The sequence below is a fragment of the Cetorhinus maximus genome, chromosome 3, assembly GCF_964194155.1.
Source record: "Cetorhinus maximus chromosome 3, sCetMax3.hap1.1, whole genome shotgun sequence".
Taxonomy (NCBI): Eukaryota; Metazoa; Chordata; class Chondrichthyes; order Lamniformes; family Cetorhinidae; genus Cetorhinus; species Cetorhinus maximus.
Genome location: NC_135881.1, coordinates 183,128,072 through 183,143,745, shown reverse-complemented (window position 1 = coordinate 183,143,745; position 15,674 = coordinate 183,128,072). Strand labels below are relative to the sequence as shown.

The following is a 15,674-nucleotide window of genomic DNA, read 5'->3' as shown; positions in this document are numbered from 1 at the left end:
CATCGTATATAATTTGTTATTGGACCCGAACTCTCTCAGAGTAGCAATCACAGATTGCTATTCCGCTTCTATTTACTTAAACTAAAATGCAGCTGCACCTTTCACGCCTGACCTGACTTGGGCCAAGTGAGAATAGTACAGTGCAGCTGTTCAGGAATCCTTTCAGTTGAATGCAGTAGAGTCGGGGTAAAGGAAGCACTACTGCCATAAAGTAGGTAGGTTTAAAGGGCCCAGCCAGAGAGAAGATAAGTGGGTAGGATTAGTGGGGCTGGGTGGAGTGTAGGATGTTCAATGGGAGTTGGGGGGTTGCAGGATGGCCAGTAGGGGGTGGGAGGTGAGTAGGATAGTGGGGAGGGGGTGGCATTTTGATTGGGAGGTGGGGGGGAGGCGACGGCGTTCTGATGGGGGTAGAGGTTTGGGGGGGTGGGGGCAGCATTTGGCTGGGGATGGGGTGGTCAGTACTATAGTTATCCAGGAGCTAGAAGTGGTTTTAATTCTTCCAGTTTTTCCTGGGTAGCTATTCCTGTAAGACAGTCGGAACCATCCAAAGACTGTGATTTTAAATCAGATGGTTCCCAGTGCAGGTTTGAACAGAAGTTTGAACTGCCCGGGCAATTGCCATGTAATCCTTATGTGGGGACATCCATGAGAGCCGTCCAGTGCATCTTTGGCATACCTCCCAGGCGTGACACCCCAGAGATTGGAAGTTATGGATCTTTAATCTCTTGGCCACCTATTACAGCATGGGTTTCAAGTTCCTGACAAGTGCTTGAGTAGATGCTAATAAGTGCAGTAGTTCTTCAAGAATTTGAATTTCAGTGTGTGCGTGTCACTCCACCAAAAAGAATATAGATACATTAGAAATAGACAGAGATGCGTTAGAAATAGACAGAAGAGCAACAAGAATGGGTGTATGTATAAAAGGCTATGAGGAAAGATTAAAGAAGTTTAAGCTTTGGGAAGTAAGTGGGTAAGAACAGACCTCACTGGGGTATAAAATGGAGTATTAAGGTGGTAGAGATCAGATGAACCGAAGATATTAATTCAGGATAAATTGTAACACTTTAGCTTTGCTCAATATTGTTAATGCATGTTTAAAATTATCTCAAAGGCAAAGTGGAATGAAGGACATTTTAAGGCATTCAGGATGTGGGTACTCGGCTGGGTGAATTGAGCTACCAAAGGTTTGGGCTTTAAAAGCCCCGGATGAATCTTTCAGTATTTAGATTAACATGGGCTTTATCTTCAGATGGAACTATTTCTACCTTGATATGAGTTAATTTTTGACCATGCTTTTGTGTTACATTTTTCAGTCAAGCAGTCACAACCTCCTTATATTGTGCCCAGTTTCAGCAGGTCGTTGGCTTATGTCATTTTGGACTGGGAGTGCCAAAATCCACGAGCTTTATACAGCCGCCTGTGGATTATATATCTGCTGGTTGACTATCCGAGCAATTACAGTTCTGGCAGCATGGATGCCACAAGGGCGAGATGTTATTTTTCAGAAACTAAAGGAATGGTCCCTCATGGTGAGTCACTTCAGCTGCTGAATTTAGTGTTTTTTTTTAATAATTACATATTCAGGTGACATTTAGTACAGTGGAACAATAACTATTGCTGTAATTGAAGAAGTATCAATGGTGTGTAGCTTGGAAATCAGAAGGAATTTTTATAAATAATATGTTAAATTTAATATCTCAAAAGTGACAATTTTTATAAAAATTGTCATAGTTTACATAATTAATCTTCATGTTGTCAGGGTATGTCAGGCTCTGAAGAAGAGTCATAAGGACTCAAAACATTAACTCTGTTTCTCTCTCCACAGATACTGTTAGATATGCTGAGTTTTTCCAGCATTTTCTATTTTTGTTTCAGATTTCCAGCATCCGCAGTATTTTGCTTTTATATTGGCTTTTTATGTCATTCTTTGAATTTTTACAGCCTTTTTTTAAGTGCCAGGTGAAATCTAAATTGATGGCATAATTCATTGCTGCAGTCACAGACGTGTGTCGTGGTGGCGGGGGAGGGGACATGTAGACTAAACATGTTATGCTCTTATTGAAATGGCTTCCAGTGCAGGTCAGAGGCTGGAAATTCTGTGATGAGTAACTCGCCATCTGACTTCCCAAAACATGTTCGCCATCTGACTCCCCAAAACATGTCCGCCATCTACAAGACATGAGTCAGGATTGTAGTAGAATGCTCTCCGCTTGTGTGGATGAGAGTAGCTCCCTTAACACACTCGACCTTACACCATCCAGGACAAAGCAGGCCACATATGGGCACCCCACCCACCACCTTAAACATTCACTCCCTCCGCCACCGATCCACACCCTCCATCACCAATGCATAAAGGCAGTGAGGAGTACCATCTACAAGATGCACTGCAGCAACTCACCAAAGCTCCTTCAATAGCACCCCGCTAACAGCTACCTCTACTACCGAGAACAAGAGCAGCAGCACATGGGAATACCATTACCTCCAAGTCATAGACCATCCTAACTTGGAAATATGTCGCCGTTTTTCACTGTAGCTGGATCAAAATCTTGGGACTCCCTCGCTAACAATATTGTGGGTGTACCACATGGACAGCAGCAGTTCAAGAAAGCGGCTCACCACTACCCTCCCAAGGGCAATTGGGGATGGGTAATTACTGCTGACCTTGCCATCAGCATCCACATCCCACGAACAAAAATAAGTAAAATTACGAGTTGCTGTTGCTCATAGTTCAGGACAGCTGTAGTGATGCCTTTCCTGAAAAGCAAATTTTAGAATTTCCTCACTTTGCAGTCATTTCTGCATTGTTCATACTGTCTTGTATTGTAGCACGTTTCATAAGATGAGAAAGTGAATATCCTGTGCAATGCACAAAGTAGAGAAAATTGCTGTCATGTCTGTTTTTTGGAATGAGTATTGAATTTTGTGGATGCCCTTTCCTGTGAACGCCATGTTTTGGTTACATGATACAAAACAATAGTGCAAAAATTGGTACCAAGGTATGAATAAACGCTTTATATTTTTCAAAACTATTTAATATCTGGCCTGCAAATAGATTGTCTTGTTGTAATGGCAGTAGAATTGAAGCACTTTTAGATGTTCCCAATATGTAACTTTGGAGTAATCTGTGCAATGATCTACAATCCTTCAAAAAATTATATGCAAAGCACAGTTGAAGTTGATATGGCAATCTGGTATACATTTTAGTGTTTAAAAGGTGTTGCAGCGCTCAACTTATGAGATAAATCAGTTGTACAATTGGTTGTAAGAAGGGTTCTTCAGGCAGTAGAACTGATTCAACAGAAGTTATTTTCCAAGCAGTTGAATATTTGCTTCAGCCAGCCAGACACACCCTGTTGGAACTCAAAATTGCTCCCAGTACTTTTTTGTTGTTTTGGGGAAGTGTGTAATGCTGTGAAAGCATTATTTATTGCCCATCCTTAGTTCCCATGAAAAGGTGATAGACTTTCTGGAACTGCTGCAGTCCTTGTAGCAGTGGTGTTTGGTAATTTCCAAAATGTCGACCCAGCACCGGTTAAGAAACATTGATATGGCCAAGTTGGCATAATGTGTTCCTTGGAGGTGAACTTGGAGATGATGATCATCTTGGTTTATATTAAAGGGAAAAAAGAGGTTTAATATATATGTTAAGACCTAACGTATCAATCTTGTATTTTAGTCTCCATTGTCTTTATCAAAAAGTGTCCAGCAAACTTCTTTTGGGATGAAGGGGCTGAAAAGTTGAGGATTTTCACAGTGACACCTCAAAACTGAAAATGTTGCTGTGTCACATTGTGTGCACATGCAAGCAAAAAAAAATGACCCAATACTACTTAGAGAACATTACTTTTAATTAAACCTGGCACACTTACTGACCTATTTATTTTTAATATTTATAGCTGACTATTTAAGAAGAATGTAACTGAATATGCATGAATGGTTTTGCTTTCTTTTCTCCACAGATAGTGAAAACATTGGTAGTGGCTTTGCTGCTGGCTGGAATGGTTCCTCTTCTTTTGGGACTCTTGTTTGAACTAGTTATTGTAGCTCCTTTAAGGGTACCTCTGGATCAGACACCACTCTTTTACCCATGGCAGGTATGTGACTAGCTTTAAGTACCTTTTTCAACACGTTGCCTACGTAGCACGCATACCTCACCAAATACATTCCAAAGAAACTATGGAAGTAAATCAAATTATGTTATCAGTAAACTGACATCAGATTATATCTTCATTAGATATGTAAGATCCTAAAACCAGGGTGGAAACTTATAGGACCTTGTTTCCATAACTGACAAATACTTTGGATTTTCACTAAAGCAAAGCAATCTTATTGAGAGTCTGTGGCCATTTGTGGCTGTTTTTGGGACCTTGAAAATAACTGACACAATTTCCTACAACACTGAGGATTTCAAAGGTACTTAGCTTATTATAAAACACTTTGGGACATTGAGGTTATAAATGGTGCTATGTAAATGCAAGGTTTGATTCACTATGGGAAAGTCATGGCAAGAATTACTCTCCATGTTTCCATACTATTTGATGGTGCAAGCAGGGAAATCTGTTACTGTAACCCATGCCCCATACATTAGTGACTCCATTAAGTGAATAGTGCTTGGAATTTTCAGTGACCCTGGATGTATAGTTTTAATTGTTTCATGACTATAGTTTGCTGCTACTGTAGTTTGGAATTTTTGTTAAAAATCATCACACCCATCTTAGGCATATCCAACTCTGGACCAAATGAGAAAGAAGAATTCCTTGAACTACTATTTAGAAAAAAACTCATTAGATAATCAATAATTTGACTCATGCCTGTTGTTTCACAAGGAGGAAAAAAGTTGGTAGGCAAGTCGTCCTGGGAGCCTCTGGCACACCACCTGAGTCAGTTCCTGGGATCCTTACATAAGAAATAACTTTGGATGGAAAGTGCAGAATTGGAAAAGAAGAACTTGCATTTACTTGTTGCCTTACATCTTCGCGATGCTCTAGAGTGGTCCACAGCCTGATCCCAGAGCATTTTTCAACCAGTGGATTACTTTTGGCCAGTTGCTGTAGCAAATACAGTATCTAGTTTTCCAGAGTTATTTTTCAGAGAACCTGCAGTCACATTCCAGTTCACCTATTTCTAGTTGCGATTAAGAGAAGAATGGAAAGGAACACTGGGCGAACTCCGTTTTTCTGATCGATTCCATGGTGCTTTCACATTCAACCAAACAATCAGAGGGAGTCTCCATTTAATATCTCACCTGAAAGATGCACACCTCTGACGAGGTAGAGCACTGGGCAGCCTAGACTGCTACCACTTGAGTCAAGCTAAAATGTTTGGGAACCTTTTCAAGGGTACATCAAACTTCCAGGACCTTTTCTAGTACAAAATGTTCCAATGTTGCACCAGGGGCTAAATGTTGAATTTGCACCTGTCAACTGTTGTTCATATCCCCAACCGCTGCCAGCACTCCTTTTGGGTTGCCATTAATAATTTCTGTCCAATAAGTCACCCCTTAGGTGATAAGTACCATAGGCTATTTGTCTGTGGAGGACAGAGTGTCACAGCAAAGCCCTATGCAGTCCTTGTGGCATCTGCACATGCAAACTTTCTGTTACAAGTCACTGAGTAACAAACAAAAACCCTGACCGATTATGCTTTTATATATTATATATCTTCCCTCTATAGCCTAGGGGCGCCGAAGCAAATTATCTCTATGATGGGTTAACTGACCACAGAATTGGATCAAACCTGGGATGATCCTGTATTGGGTAAACAACACTTCTGTATGTAAATTCATATAACCATTTAGTTATTTACATAAGTAGAAATGGCAAACCTGCATCTGAGGCTTCAGTTAATTATGCCTCTTGGTTACTGCCTTCAAGGGAACTTAATCCAGTGTGTACTGTGATTTGGGTCATTCTCGGGTTTTGAAGATGAACCCCATTTGGAAAAACAGCAGACCATTGTAATTTAGTACATAACCTCCTGCTTCACTTTTTGATGTTGATGTTTCCATTTTTGATAGGACTGGGCTCTCGGTGTTCTCCATGCCAAAATAATAGCTGCTATAACACTGATGGGACCACAGTGGTGGCTGAAAACTGTTATCGAACAGGTAAAAATCTCCTTAAAAAAATATATGTATAGGAAGTGTGGAGGAAATACATTGCTATGTTAATATCAATGTTAAATTATTTTCCAGATCAATAATTGATTACATTGTTACAATTGCAGCTAAACTGCTGACACTGATCTGAAAGTATGAGTTGCAAGTGGTAAAATAAAACTCAGGGGACCCTGTTGATGAAAGGAAAGACAGTCATGCAGTGTTATTATTTGACACCGAAGGAGTTTTGTGTTTAATTCTTTGTTTAACATTTTTGGCAATGTTTGTAAGTTGGTTTAATATGTTAAGATGTAGGTCATCATTGCAGTGACAAGGAAATGTACAGGTCACGCACTGTCTTATTATTGCAGAATATGTATTTGTGCACATGTATTGTTATTGGGCACTCCTCATGCCCTCCTTTGATTTCAGGACATCATATACAAACCCTTCATGAGAGGTCCAGGAATGCTAGACTATCCCCAAGTCATTGGCTGGTTTCACTTTACAAACAGCAATAACGGGTTTGCAGTAGCAGTTTTAGTGCCTTCTGATTTTAATGTTTTATTGCTCAACACTACAACCCCCTCTCTGACTGAGATTAGGAAATCAAGTGTTGCCAATTAATTACCTCTGAGTCTCACATACCACTTTGTGTCTGGCACTAATATATTTTCATACTTATGTCCCCAGCAAATTACATACCTAGATATTAAAAAAAAATGCATTGCTGCTTGTGTGTGAATTTATACATCGGCATAAACTGTCCAAATTTTTTTTAGGTCTATGCAAATGGAATTCGAAACATTGATTTGCATTTTATAATTTGCAAATTGGCAGCACCAGTTATTGCAGTGCTGCTGTTATCACTCTGCCTGCCATACGTTATAGCTGCTGGCATTGTACCCCTACTGGGTAGGTACTGAATTATTTGTTTGAGATTGCTTATTTATTTCAACAAACTAATGACCATTTGATGGCACAGTGCTGTTTGACAACCTATTCTGACAGAATGGTTCTGGTTGTCTGAATTTTCTCTGTAGTTAAATACCAAAGTTCAAAAATAGTATAGGTTGGAGCCTCTAAGTACAATTCCTCCAACTCGCAACAGGTTGTTAGAAATCGTGTTAGAAAAGTCACAACTGTCTTGGATAAATCTGTCCAGCAGTAGAAATTGTAATAGTTGAAGCCATCTCCAGATGAGATAGTATAAGTATGTTGTCCATTTTATCTAAACATTTATAGCCTTATGAATAGTTCATAAAATAACCTAGTTGTTTACCTAATGTTCTGAAGGCTAACCTTCTAATCATTTAACCTTGTCACTAGAACAGCCAGTTTTGGCTTTGAAAGAATGTTGAAAGAGCTGAATTAATATGTATGATTAAAATTTCTGGGGAAAGAAGCTATTACTTCAAACTTAGCATCATAGCCCCAGGAATAAATCTAAGTTTACTTCCAACTTGCTTATGTGTGCAACATTTTCACTAAAAATTTTGATATTTGTTGCCCCTTGTTCCCCACTGCTATACAGGAGTAACTACTGAGATGCAGAATCTAGTCCAGCGTCGCATTTATCCTTTGCTTCTAATGGTGGTGATATTGATGGGAGTCCTCTCCTTCCAAATCCGCCAGTTCAAACGCCTCTATGAGCATATTAAAAATGACAAGTAGGTATTTTACTGGACAATTCAACATGTGCCGGAGAATAAAAATGGCAAAACATTTTAATGCTTTTTCTCATCCTGAGTTTCAGTCCAATCAAAGATCCCTATGTAGTTTAGTGGATACCTGAGATGGAATTAAAAGATGTGAGCCTATTAATGGAATTTTAATGATGACGTAGACCAAAGTTAAGCTACAGTAAAAATTTCATCTGACCTTTGAGATTAAATGATAACATTAACTCATTTATACCTATTTTTTATAATGTGTGACAATTTCAATGAGCTTTTCACAGGCTCTTATTTTTGGTGATGAACATTGTATCTCAGGGTCAGAGGGTCATTTGAGACCTCAGATGGTTACCTCTTTTGCGAGTCATCCCAGTTAAGGGTGCCACGCTCAGGGTTATGAACCACGGCGATCGGCGGAGCCAGCGAGTTTTTGGTGGTGATAGCAGAAGAGCTAAAACCTCAAGGGACAACGCCTGATTACGGGCAGATTATCCTTTGGGAAAAGGACTTGTGTTTCCTTTAAACGTGCATGAGGAAGGCAGTGGGAAACCACCTCATGTATTCTTTTCCCCCGCCATATTACTCATTTGAAAATGGGAGGCTCTTAAAGCAGAGGAAGAGGAAAGTGCAGGATGATGAGACATGGAGAAATGAGCAGAGGATCTGCCCAAGCCGCTACGACAGTATATCTGCAGTGCACAATAATGTCAACAGAAGGGTTTGCATTCCTTTATTGTCATTACTGGTTTGTTGGAAACTGATATGGATGATGTTTCCCACGAATCCAAAGGCATTCATTATAAATGAAAGATTGGTCTGTTTTTCTGGAATGGTTTTATCCTTGATAGCAATCACAATTCGTGCCAATATCTCATCTGCATATCAAGTAGGATGTACCTTCCTTTGCTTTTATCTTGTATTAGTAAAAAGCACAAAGTTGTTTAAAAACAAAATAGAACTACAGCGCTAATTTGAAATCTGCACATATAGCAGTTGTAGAAAGTAAAGGGGTGGTCTGGATTTCTGCATTGGACTGTCTTGCTGATGACACCACCACAAGCTTGCTTATGTCATGTTTGGCTGACTTAGTAATGAATTATGCAGCTAAATATTTTTACCACAATGTCTTCAGAAATATGCATCTTAGATGTTAGTTTAATATTCAAAATATGTGCATTGTGTGATGGTATTTGTACCTTTTTTTTAAACCTAGGTATCTCGTTGGTCAACGGCTTGTTAACTATGAGCGACGGACGGGTAAACAAACAATGACAGCTGCGTCACCTTCTGAGGAGTAGTGGGTGTTAACTGACCCTGCCATCCCTCCTATGTGTTCTTTTTTTTCCCCCTCTTCTCACCACCCCCCCATGCATTTTTGCTAATATCCAGCAAAAGAAAAGCCCAACACCATCCTGTTTTCCTTCCCAGTGCTTTCTGATAACTGTATATGTGTAAATATAATGAACATTGAGCCCCTTAAAGATAAATGAATGTGCATTGTAAATCTTAAAATATGTATATTAATTTATTAAATGTAGTCATCACTTTATTTGAACTGTTGTCCTACATTTTGGGAGTGATGGTGGCACAGAGGCAATATAGTGAGGATGTGTTTGTAAACTTCATGAGCTCACTTTTTTTAGAAATGTTCATACTGGCTGGTGTTTTAATACTCTGGAATAAAAATAAACTCTTTTAAACAGGGAAGAGTAAAACAAAACTGCAAATGAATGGCAACAATGGAAGCTCTCCATATGATTTTTTACCTTCACACAGAATTCATAATTAATATGACAATTGTAAAATTTACTTGGAACAAAATCTTTGCAATCCATAGTATTGAAGACCACAGGTGCACTATACCAGTATACCATAATATGGCCCAAAAGAAGCTATTTGTAACTTGATGCAACCTTTGGCAACAATGTTTTTTTTCTTAAAATCTGCATAATATCTGTTACTGATGTAACTGCAGAATGCAATTCTGATCTCAGTTTTGGGGATCTCTTTTGCAGTACCTTGATTTAACAGGTTGATTTGCTGTCCTTTCGGCAATGTGAAGGACATTGTTAAGGTTGAGATTTAGATTTGTTGCTCAGGCAATGTCAGAACACCTAGTTTTCATGGTGTCTACACTTCAGTTAGACAGATTTCTGCCCAAATTTTATTCTATTTTGTAGCCATGCCCTTTTTTTGCCCTGTAAATGCCAAGTACTATGAATGAATATCTGTAGTGTTCAGTGAGTTTATATTCTGCAGAAACAATGTTGAGCAATTATGACACTGTCTCTGCTGATTGTGGACTGTGGTATATTTTACAAAAGACCAAGTGTATAAGAGCTAGGTAGAACTTGTGCTTTTCCCCTTAATTGGTAGTACATATGCTGAGAGTGATTTGTTAGTGCATCACTTTTAAAAATGATTTACTGCTCGGTGATGAAAACTGATATTATTAGCTAAACCTGGACACTTAATGCAATTTTCCTAAATTTGATTATATCCCTACTTATTTTGATATTTTATATATATTTTTTAAAATCTGCAGAAGTAGCATGTTTACACAATCTGTACTTTGATATGCAAGCTTTACTTTAACTGCAGATGCTAGTACAAGAATGGGTTATATTATCAAAAGATGATAAATTATTTTCATTAAAAATATTGTATAATGCAGCTGATATTTTACATTCATGACTGCATTTGTGTGCAACCATATCCTACAGTATAGCTGCAGTAAGTATCCAGTTATAATGAAATCTTGCAACAGTGACCAGAGTTAAAATTTCAAAAATTAAATGGTCCATTGAAAAGACTTAATCTAAATTCACTTTAGCTAAGTCAAACTTTTGATTTCTGTAGATTTATAGTTAATGCAGGATATGGACAACGGCCATCTCTTTCTCTGTGTCCTACCCCCAACGCCTTCAGACATACACATAAAGGATGTCATCTGTGCCATTTAATTGTGTGTCTGCAGGCAAAACAAGCCTTTTGAGAAGGGATTACTTCTTTCCTTTCTTCATATCTCCCTTGACAAAACAGACTTTAGTCTAAGCAGCTGGAGCTGAAGTTCAACCTCTGTCAGAGGCCCAGGTGTAAGCATCAACCAACGTTGTGAATCATTTGAATTTTCCAGTCAGCAATCCAGTACTCTATTGGTCTAACTCCTGACTTTTTCAGCAGACTTCTTCATTGTGAACCTTGTTCTTTTCTTAAGGACCTAATATGAATGTCAGTTTCCTGATTTCATCATAACCTGTTTTGAAGATGTATATGATTGGAAAGTGAATTCATGCAGTAAAGATTAGATTCACCCTTATGCTGCTTGCACAAAACTGCTCATCCTGCTTGATCATGGGCAATGCGTTTTCAGTTCAGAACTGCATGAATATAAATCTAATTGAAATAATTGTCAGTGCAAATATTGGCCTTCATTGCTCTTCCTTGTGATAGCATTTAGGATGGTTAGGTGAGGTGTGGAGCTGTTACCACTGCATTTAAGGGGCGAGGGGTGAACTGTTTTAGCTTCCATAATTTTGCCAGCTTCTAATAAGCATGTATCTGCAATGTAACATTTGCACATGCTCCTGACCTCTGAAAATTTGCTTGGTTGGTATTTTGTCTCTGGATTAGACCTATTTTGCCAGTAAATCAAAGGAAAGCAGAGCACAGCACTGGTGCAGGAATGAAGGTGATTTCTGCTGGGATATACTGAGAAGTCAACTGTAAATGTACTTTTTATTTTAACATTTAATACAGATATTAAACTATTCTGGAAAAACTTTTGTATTTACAAAGGTGACATTTAGGATGGTGTCATAAAACATTTAATATTATGATCTTATGTTGTAGCTGCTTTCTCTATTTACACTCCACTTTGCAGTACATAATAAGATACGTCACTGGACCATTTAATAGACTTTTTCTCTAATTTTCTGCATGATTTTACTCTCCTTGCCTCTCTCCATTGATGTGCCATTTGACTATGGCTATCTCAGCTGAGCACACTTAATGTAGCATTCTTACTTATGCAGTTCCAGCAGAGGTCACTGGTTCACTCAAATAGCAACCCTGACTCATTATCCCATGCACCAGGGATATACTGCTGTTCTGACTTAAATTAACTAACTCAGCTTAAACCAGGGGAAAGTGATTTTTATAAATTAACTGATCATTAGGTTGGTCCAGTGGAAGAAATTGTACTGTATTTATAACCTTCACTGATTAATATTGAGTTCATTTCACCTTGAGTGTATTTAGATTTAAAATTCTGGGGCAGGAATGGGATTACGGTAGGAGACTACAGTTGAAGAGCTGGCATTAATGCAGGGCCAATATACTAAATGGCCATGTTTATATCTCTATGCCCTAGGAGGGACAGGTTAAAAGAATTTAAAAGGTTTTTTGTTTTGTTGGAAGCTGGTTATACATACAGCAGATGCTCTTGTCAAGACAAGAGCAAGCACAATGACCTTGAATCTTCTTTGTCTCTGGCTTTCTTGTTTTGCAGGTAAGTTCACATTTACATCACTTTAATGGAATAGTCTCAAGGAAATTGTTTTATTTAGTAAATGATTTCCCTTAAAATCAACCCGCATTGAATAAATGGTATGTCTTTAAAAACGCTGTCCGGTGGGGGGGACATTTATCCTATCCTTACCCATCAGTCTGAGAGATTTTCATACATCATTCTCTCTGGCTAACCAATTAAAGGAACCAGTTTTTTCCTGCTTAACCCCATCATAAACCCTCATCTCGTGAGAAGAGCTCCACGTTTTCATCTATGCTCATATATTCTGCCATTCCTGGTGGTATCTTAGTAAATTTCTACTGATATTTTTCTTGAAGTGGGTGACTCCCAGTTGGGCCTAACTAGTGGTTTGTGTAGGTTAAAGACAGCATTACTTTGTTTTTGTGCTCCTAATTTTAAAATGTAAGATAGTGTGATTTTTTTTTAATGCCTATCAATTTTTATCACTTCTAAATTTTGTGCATTTGAACCCCTAAGTGTTTCTGCTCTTTTAATGTTATACCATTTAATCTCTTTTCTTTTTATTCTCCAAATGTATTGCATCCCGTTTTTCAGCATTGTTTCATTCAATGTCTTTCCATCTGATCTAGGTCCTCCTGGAATCGCTTACTGTCTTTTGTTGAGTTATGTCTGCTGTTTTTGCTGACGGCAGATTTCAGTGGTGTTCCTTTACCCAAGCCCCAACTTTCTAAAGGCCCTGTTAACCACTATTCATATCTTCTCGTCTGAAAGACATTGGAGAGCATGTAGGAAAGTGGAGTTGAGACAGATCATCAGCCACAATTGTATCACATGTTGGAGCAGGCTCAAGTGCTCTTGTTTCTTATGCTCTTATTAACCACCTCTGTTTTCTACAGTTTAGCAAACCCCCTACTCAACTGCAACAGTGACACCATTTCCCTTAGTTTTACGAGCAATGCAGTGCTTATCAAATGCCTTTTGAAAATACAAATGTGCAACATGTATTAAAATTAATGCTATAGTCAGCACATAAATGAGACTATTGTAAAACCCTCACCTTCTACTCCTCCCCCACTCCAAAAAACCTATCAACCACTTTTTTGGAGTAATATGAGGGCCCTTGAAAGGATGCAGAGGAGGTTTGCCGGAATATTCCCAGCGATGAAGGATTTTAGCTACAAAGTTAGGCTGGAGAAGCTGGCCTTGTTTTTCTTGAAGTAAAGGAGATGGAGAGAAGATTTGATTGAAGTGTGCAAGATCATGATAGAGTTAGATAAGGTAGACAAAGAAAAGCCATTTCTGTTAGCTGATTATACAGGACTAGGGGACACCAGTTTTGGCCAAAAGATGCAAGGAAAAATTATTTTATGGAGCAAGTGGTAATGACCTGGAATGATGTGCTGCCTTTTAGGGTGGTGGAAGTAGAGACAATGAATGGTTTCAAAAGGAAACTTGAGTGGGCATTTATCGGAAATTAGCCACAGGACTGATTAGATTGCTGTACAAAGAGTCAGCATGTATTTGATGGGCTGAATGACCACCTGTGCTGTAAAGACTGAGTCTTAAGTAAGGAACTCTTAAGCATATGGCTGCTTCCTGTTTTATAAAATGATTTTGGTAAACTGGTCTTGCTCCATTCAAAATCAAATGTTTTTTTAATGTATTCAGAAACTGTTTTTGTTTGTCTTCATCTAAAAAGCAAACTGTAGAGCTCCCTACCTGACAACACTGTAGGAGCAACTTCTCCACAAGGACTGCAGTGGTTCAAGAAAGCAAGCCACCATTATCTTCTCGAGGCAACCTAGGGATGAACAATAATTGCCATCCTTGCCAGCAACACCCATACCTCAAGAACCATCGACATCCGATGTAAGATTTTTTTTTAAACCAGATGCAAGATCCTATATTCAGTCCTTGATCTCTGCTGAGTTAGTAGGCCATGAGCAGATACTCTTTGAAGGAGCAAGCAGCTAGCATTGTTGTTGTTTTATAACAGCCATGCTGAAAAATGTGGTTACTACAGGTGAGGACAGAATAAGGCTTGTTAATGATGCCACACAAATGGCCTGCTGGTAATATCTAGTCTCACTCGGGAGAAGTTAGCCAATTTGCCTCAGCCCCATCCAATAGGGGCAGACAACTGAGAGAGCCATTTTTACTTCATCGCCAAGTTCAGGCAATCCTGCTGTAGGGAAAGAATATCATACTATATATATTGGACAGTTTGCAGGAGGAGAGAACTGGGAGATAATTTGCATATAAGGATGTGTTTGGTTAAATGGGTAGACTCCATTTATTTGCAGAATTGACTCAAGCCAAAAGGGGACTGTGCTTGGTATGGAAAACTACTCCATTCATCAGTACTAGAGCTCTTTACCTTGATAGGTACAAACATTCACCAAAATATAGTCAAAAATTACAGCTGCATTCTGACAGTCTTGAAGAAAATATTTGTATGGGCAATTGGCCAATGTAGCAACCTTATCACCTGCTCTTGACCTAATTGTAGTGCCTAGGTTATTATAAGTGGATACCTATTTCTTCTGAAGTCTTTGCATGGAGCCAGATCAACAGAATCACCTTTATCTCCTAACAGGTTTCAAGTACAGTCATGTAGTGATCCCTCCACCCTCTCCATTTATGACCAACCACCCTCACTCAGAACAAGTATTAATTTCTTGATAAGGTTGAGCAGATGAGTGTGAAATTGACTATTTTGGAATTGAACCCTCAACCAGCTAATTAATTAATAGATGTGTATCACATAATTCTAGCCAGCATTGGAAGCAAGTCAGAATGCTTTATTGTCCTCATATACCATCTCTTCACAGCTACATTTATTGTAATCCCTAGGTGGGTATAGTAATATATACTGCACACATGGGATCCTCATTGTTAGCAGAAGAATCAAATGCATGTTCACGACAAACATCTTAGCTCGGGCATATCACAAGACTTGAGATTTGTACAAATTTAAATGAAACAGTCCTGTTTCTGTAAAATATAAAGTAGAATATAAATCTTACAAAATGCTAGTTAACAGCAACTAGACAAGTAAAATCACATTTATTCTGTCTGATCTCTGGAGTCATTGTAAAGTCTTTGAAAATGCTTCATTTGACCACTTTATTCTTACTAAATATTAGCAGTATTGACTGGATTTGGTTTCTGCCAAATGTGACTGTTTTGATCATTACTTAACATTGAAACCAAGAATAATGAATATCTACAACCTTACAGGGCAAGCTGCCCGCTTGATTGGCATCCCACCCACCACCTTAACCATTCACTCCCTCTGTACACAAGATGTGCTGCAGGAACTCGCCAAGCCTTCAACAGCACCTTCCAAACCTGCAACCTCTACCACCTAGAAGGACAAGAGCAGCAGATGCATGGATACACTGCCACC

The 15,674-nt window shown here is 38.7% G+C and overlaps 1 protein-coding gene across 2 annotated transcripts in view; it reads left to right on the top strand.

Moving 5' to 3' along the window:
* Positions 1–11,614, top strand: part of marchf6 (membrane-associated ring finger (C3HC4) 6) — a 79,339-nt gene extending 67,725 nt beyond the window's left edge. For both annotated transcript variants that reach the window (XM_078539368.1, XM_078539367.1), the window contains exons 21-26: positions 1,348–1,529; positions 3,960–4,094; positions 6,017–6,106; positions 6,880–7,012; positions 7,632–7,767; positions 8,987–11,614. In XM_078539368.1, coding sequence (XP_078395494.1) covers positions 1,348–1,529; positions 3,960–4,094; positions 6,017–6,106; positions 6,880–7,012; positions 7,632–7,767; positions 8,987–9,071 — 761 coding nt within the window. In that variant the 3' untranslated portion in view covers positions 9,072–11,614. The remainder of the gene's footprint in view (positions 1–1,347; positions 1,530–3,959; positions 4,095–6,016; positions 6,107–6,879; positions 7,013–7,631; positions 7,768–8,986) is intronic.
* Positions 11,615–15,674: the final 4,060 nt, after the last annotated feature.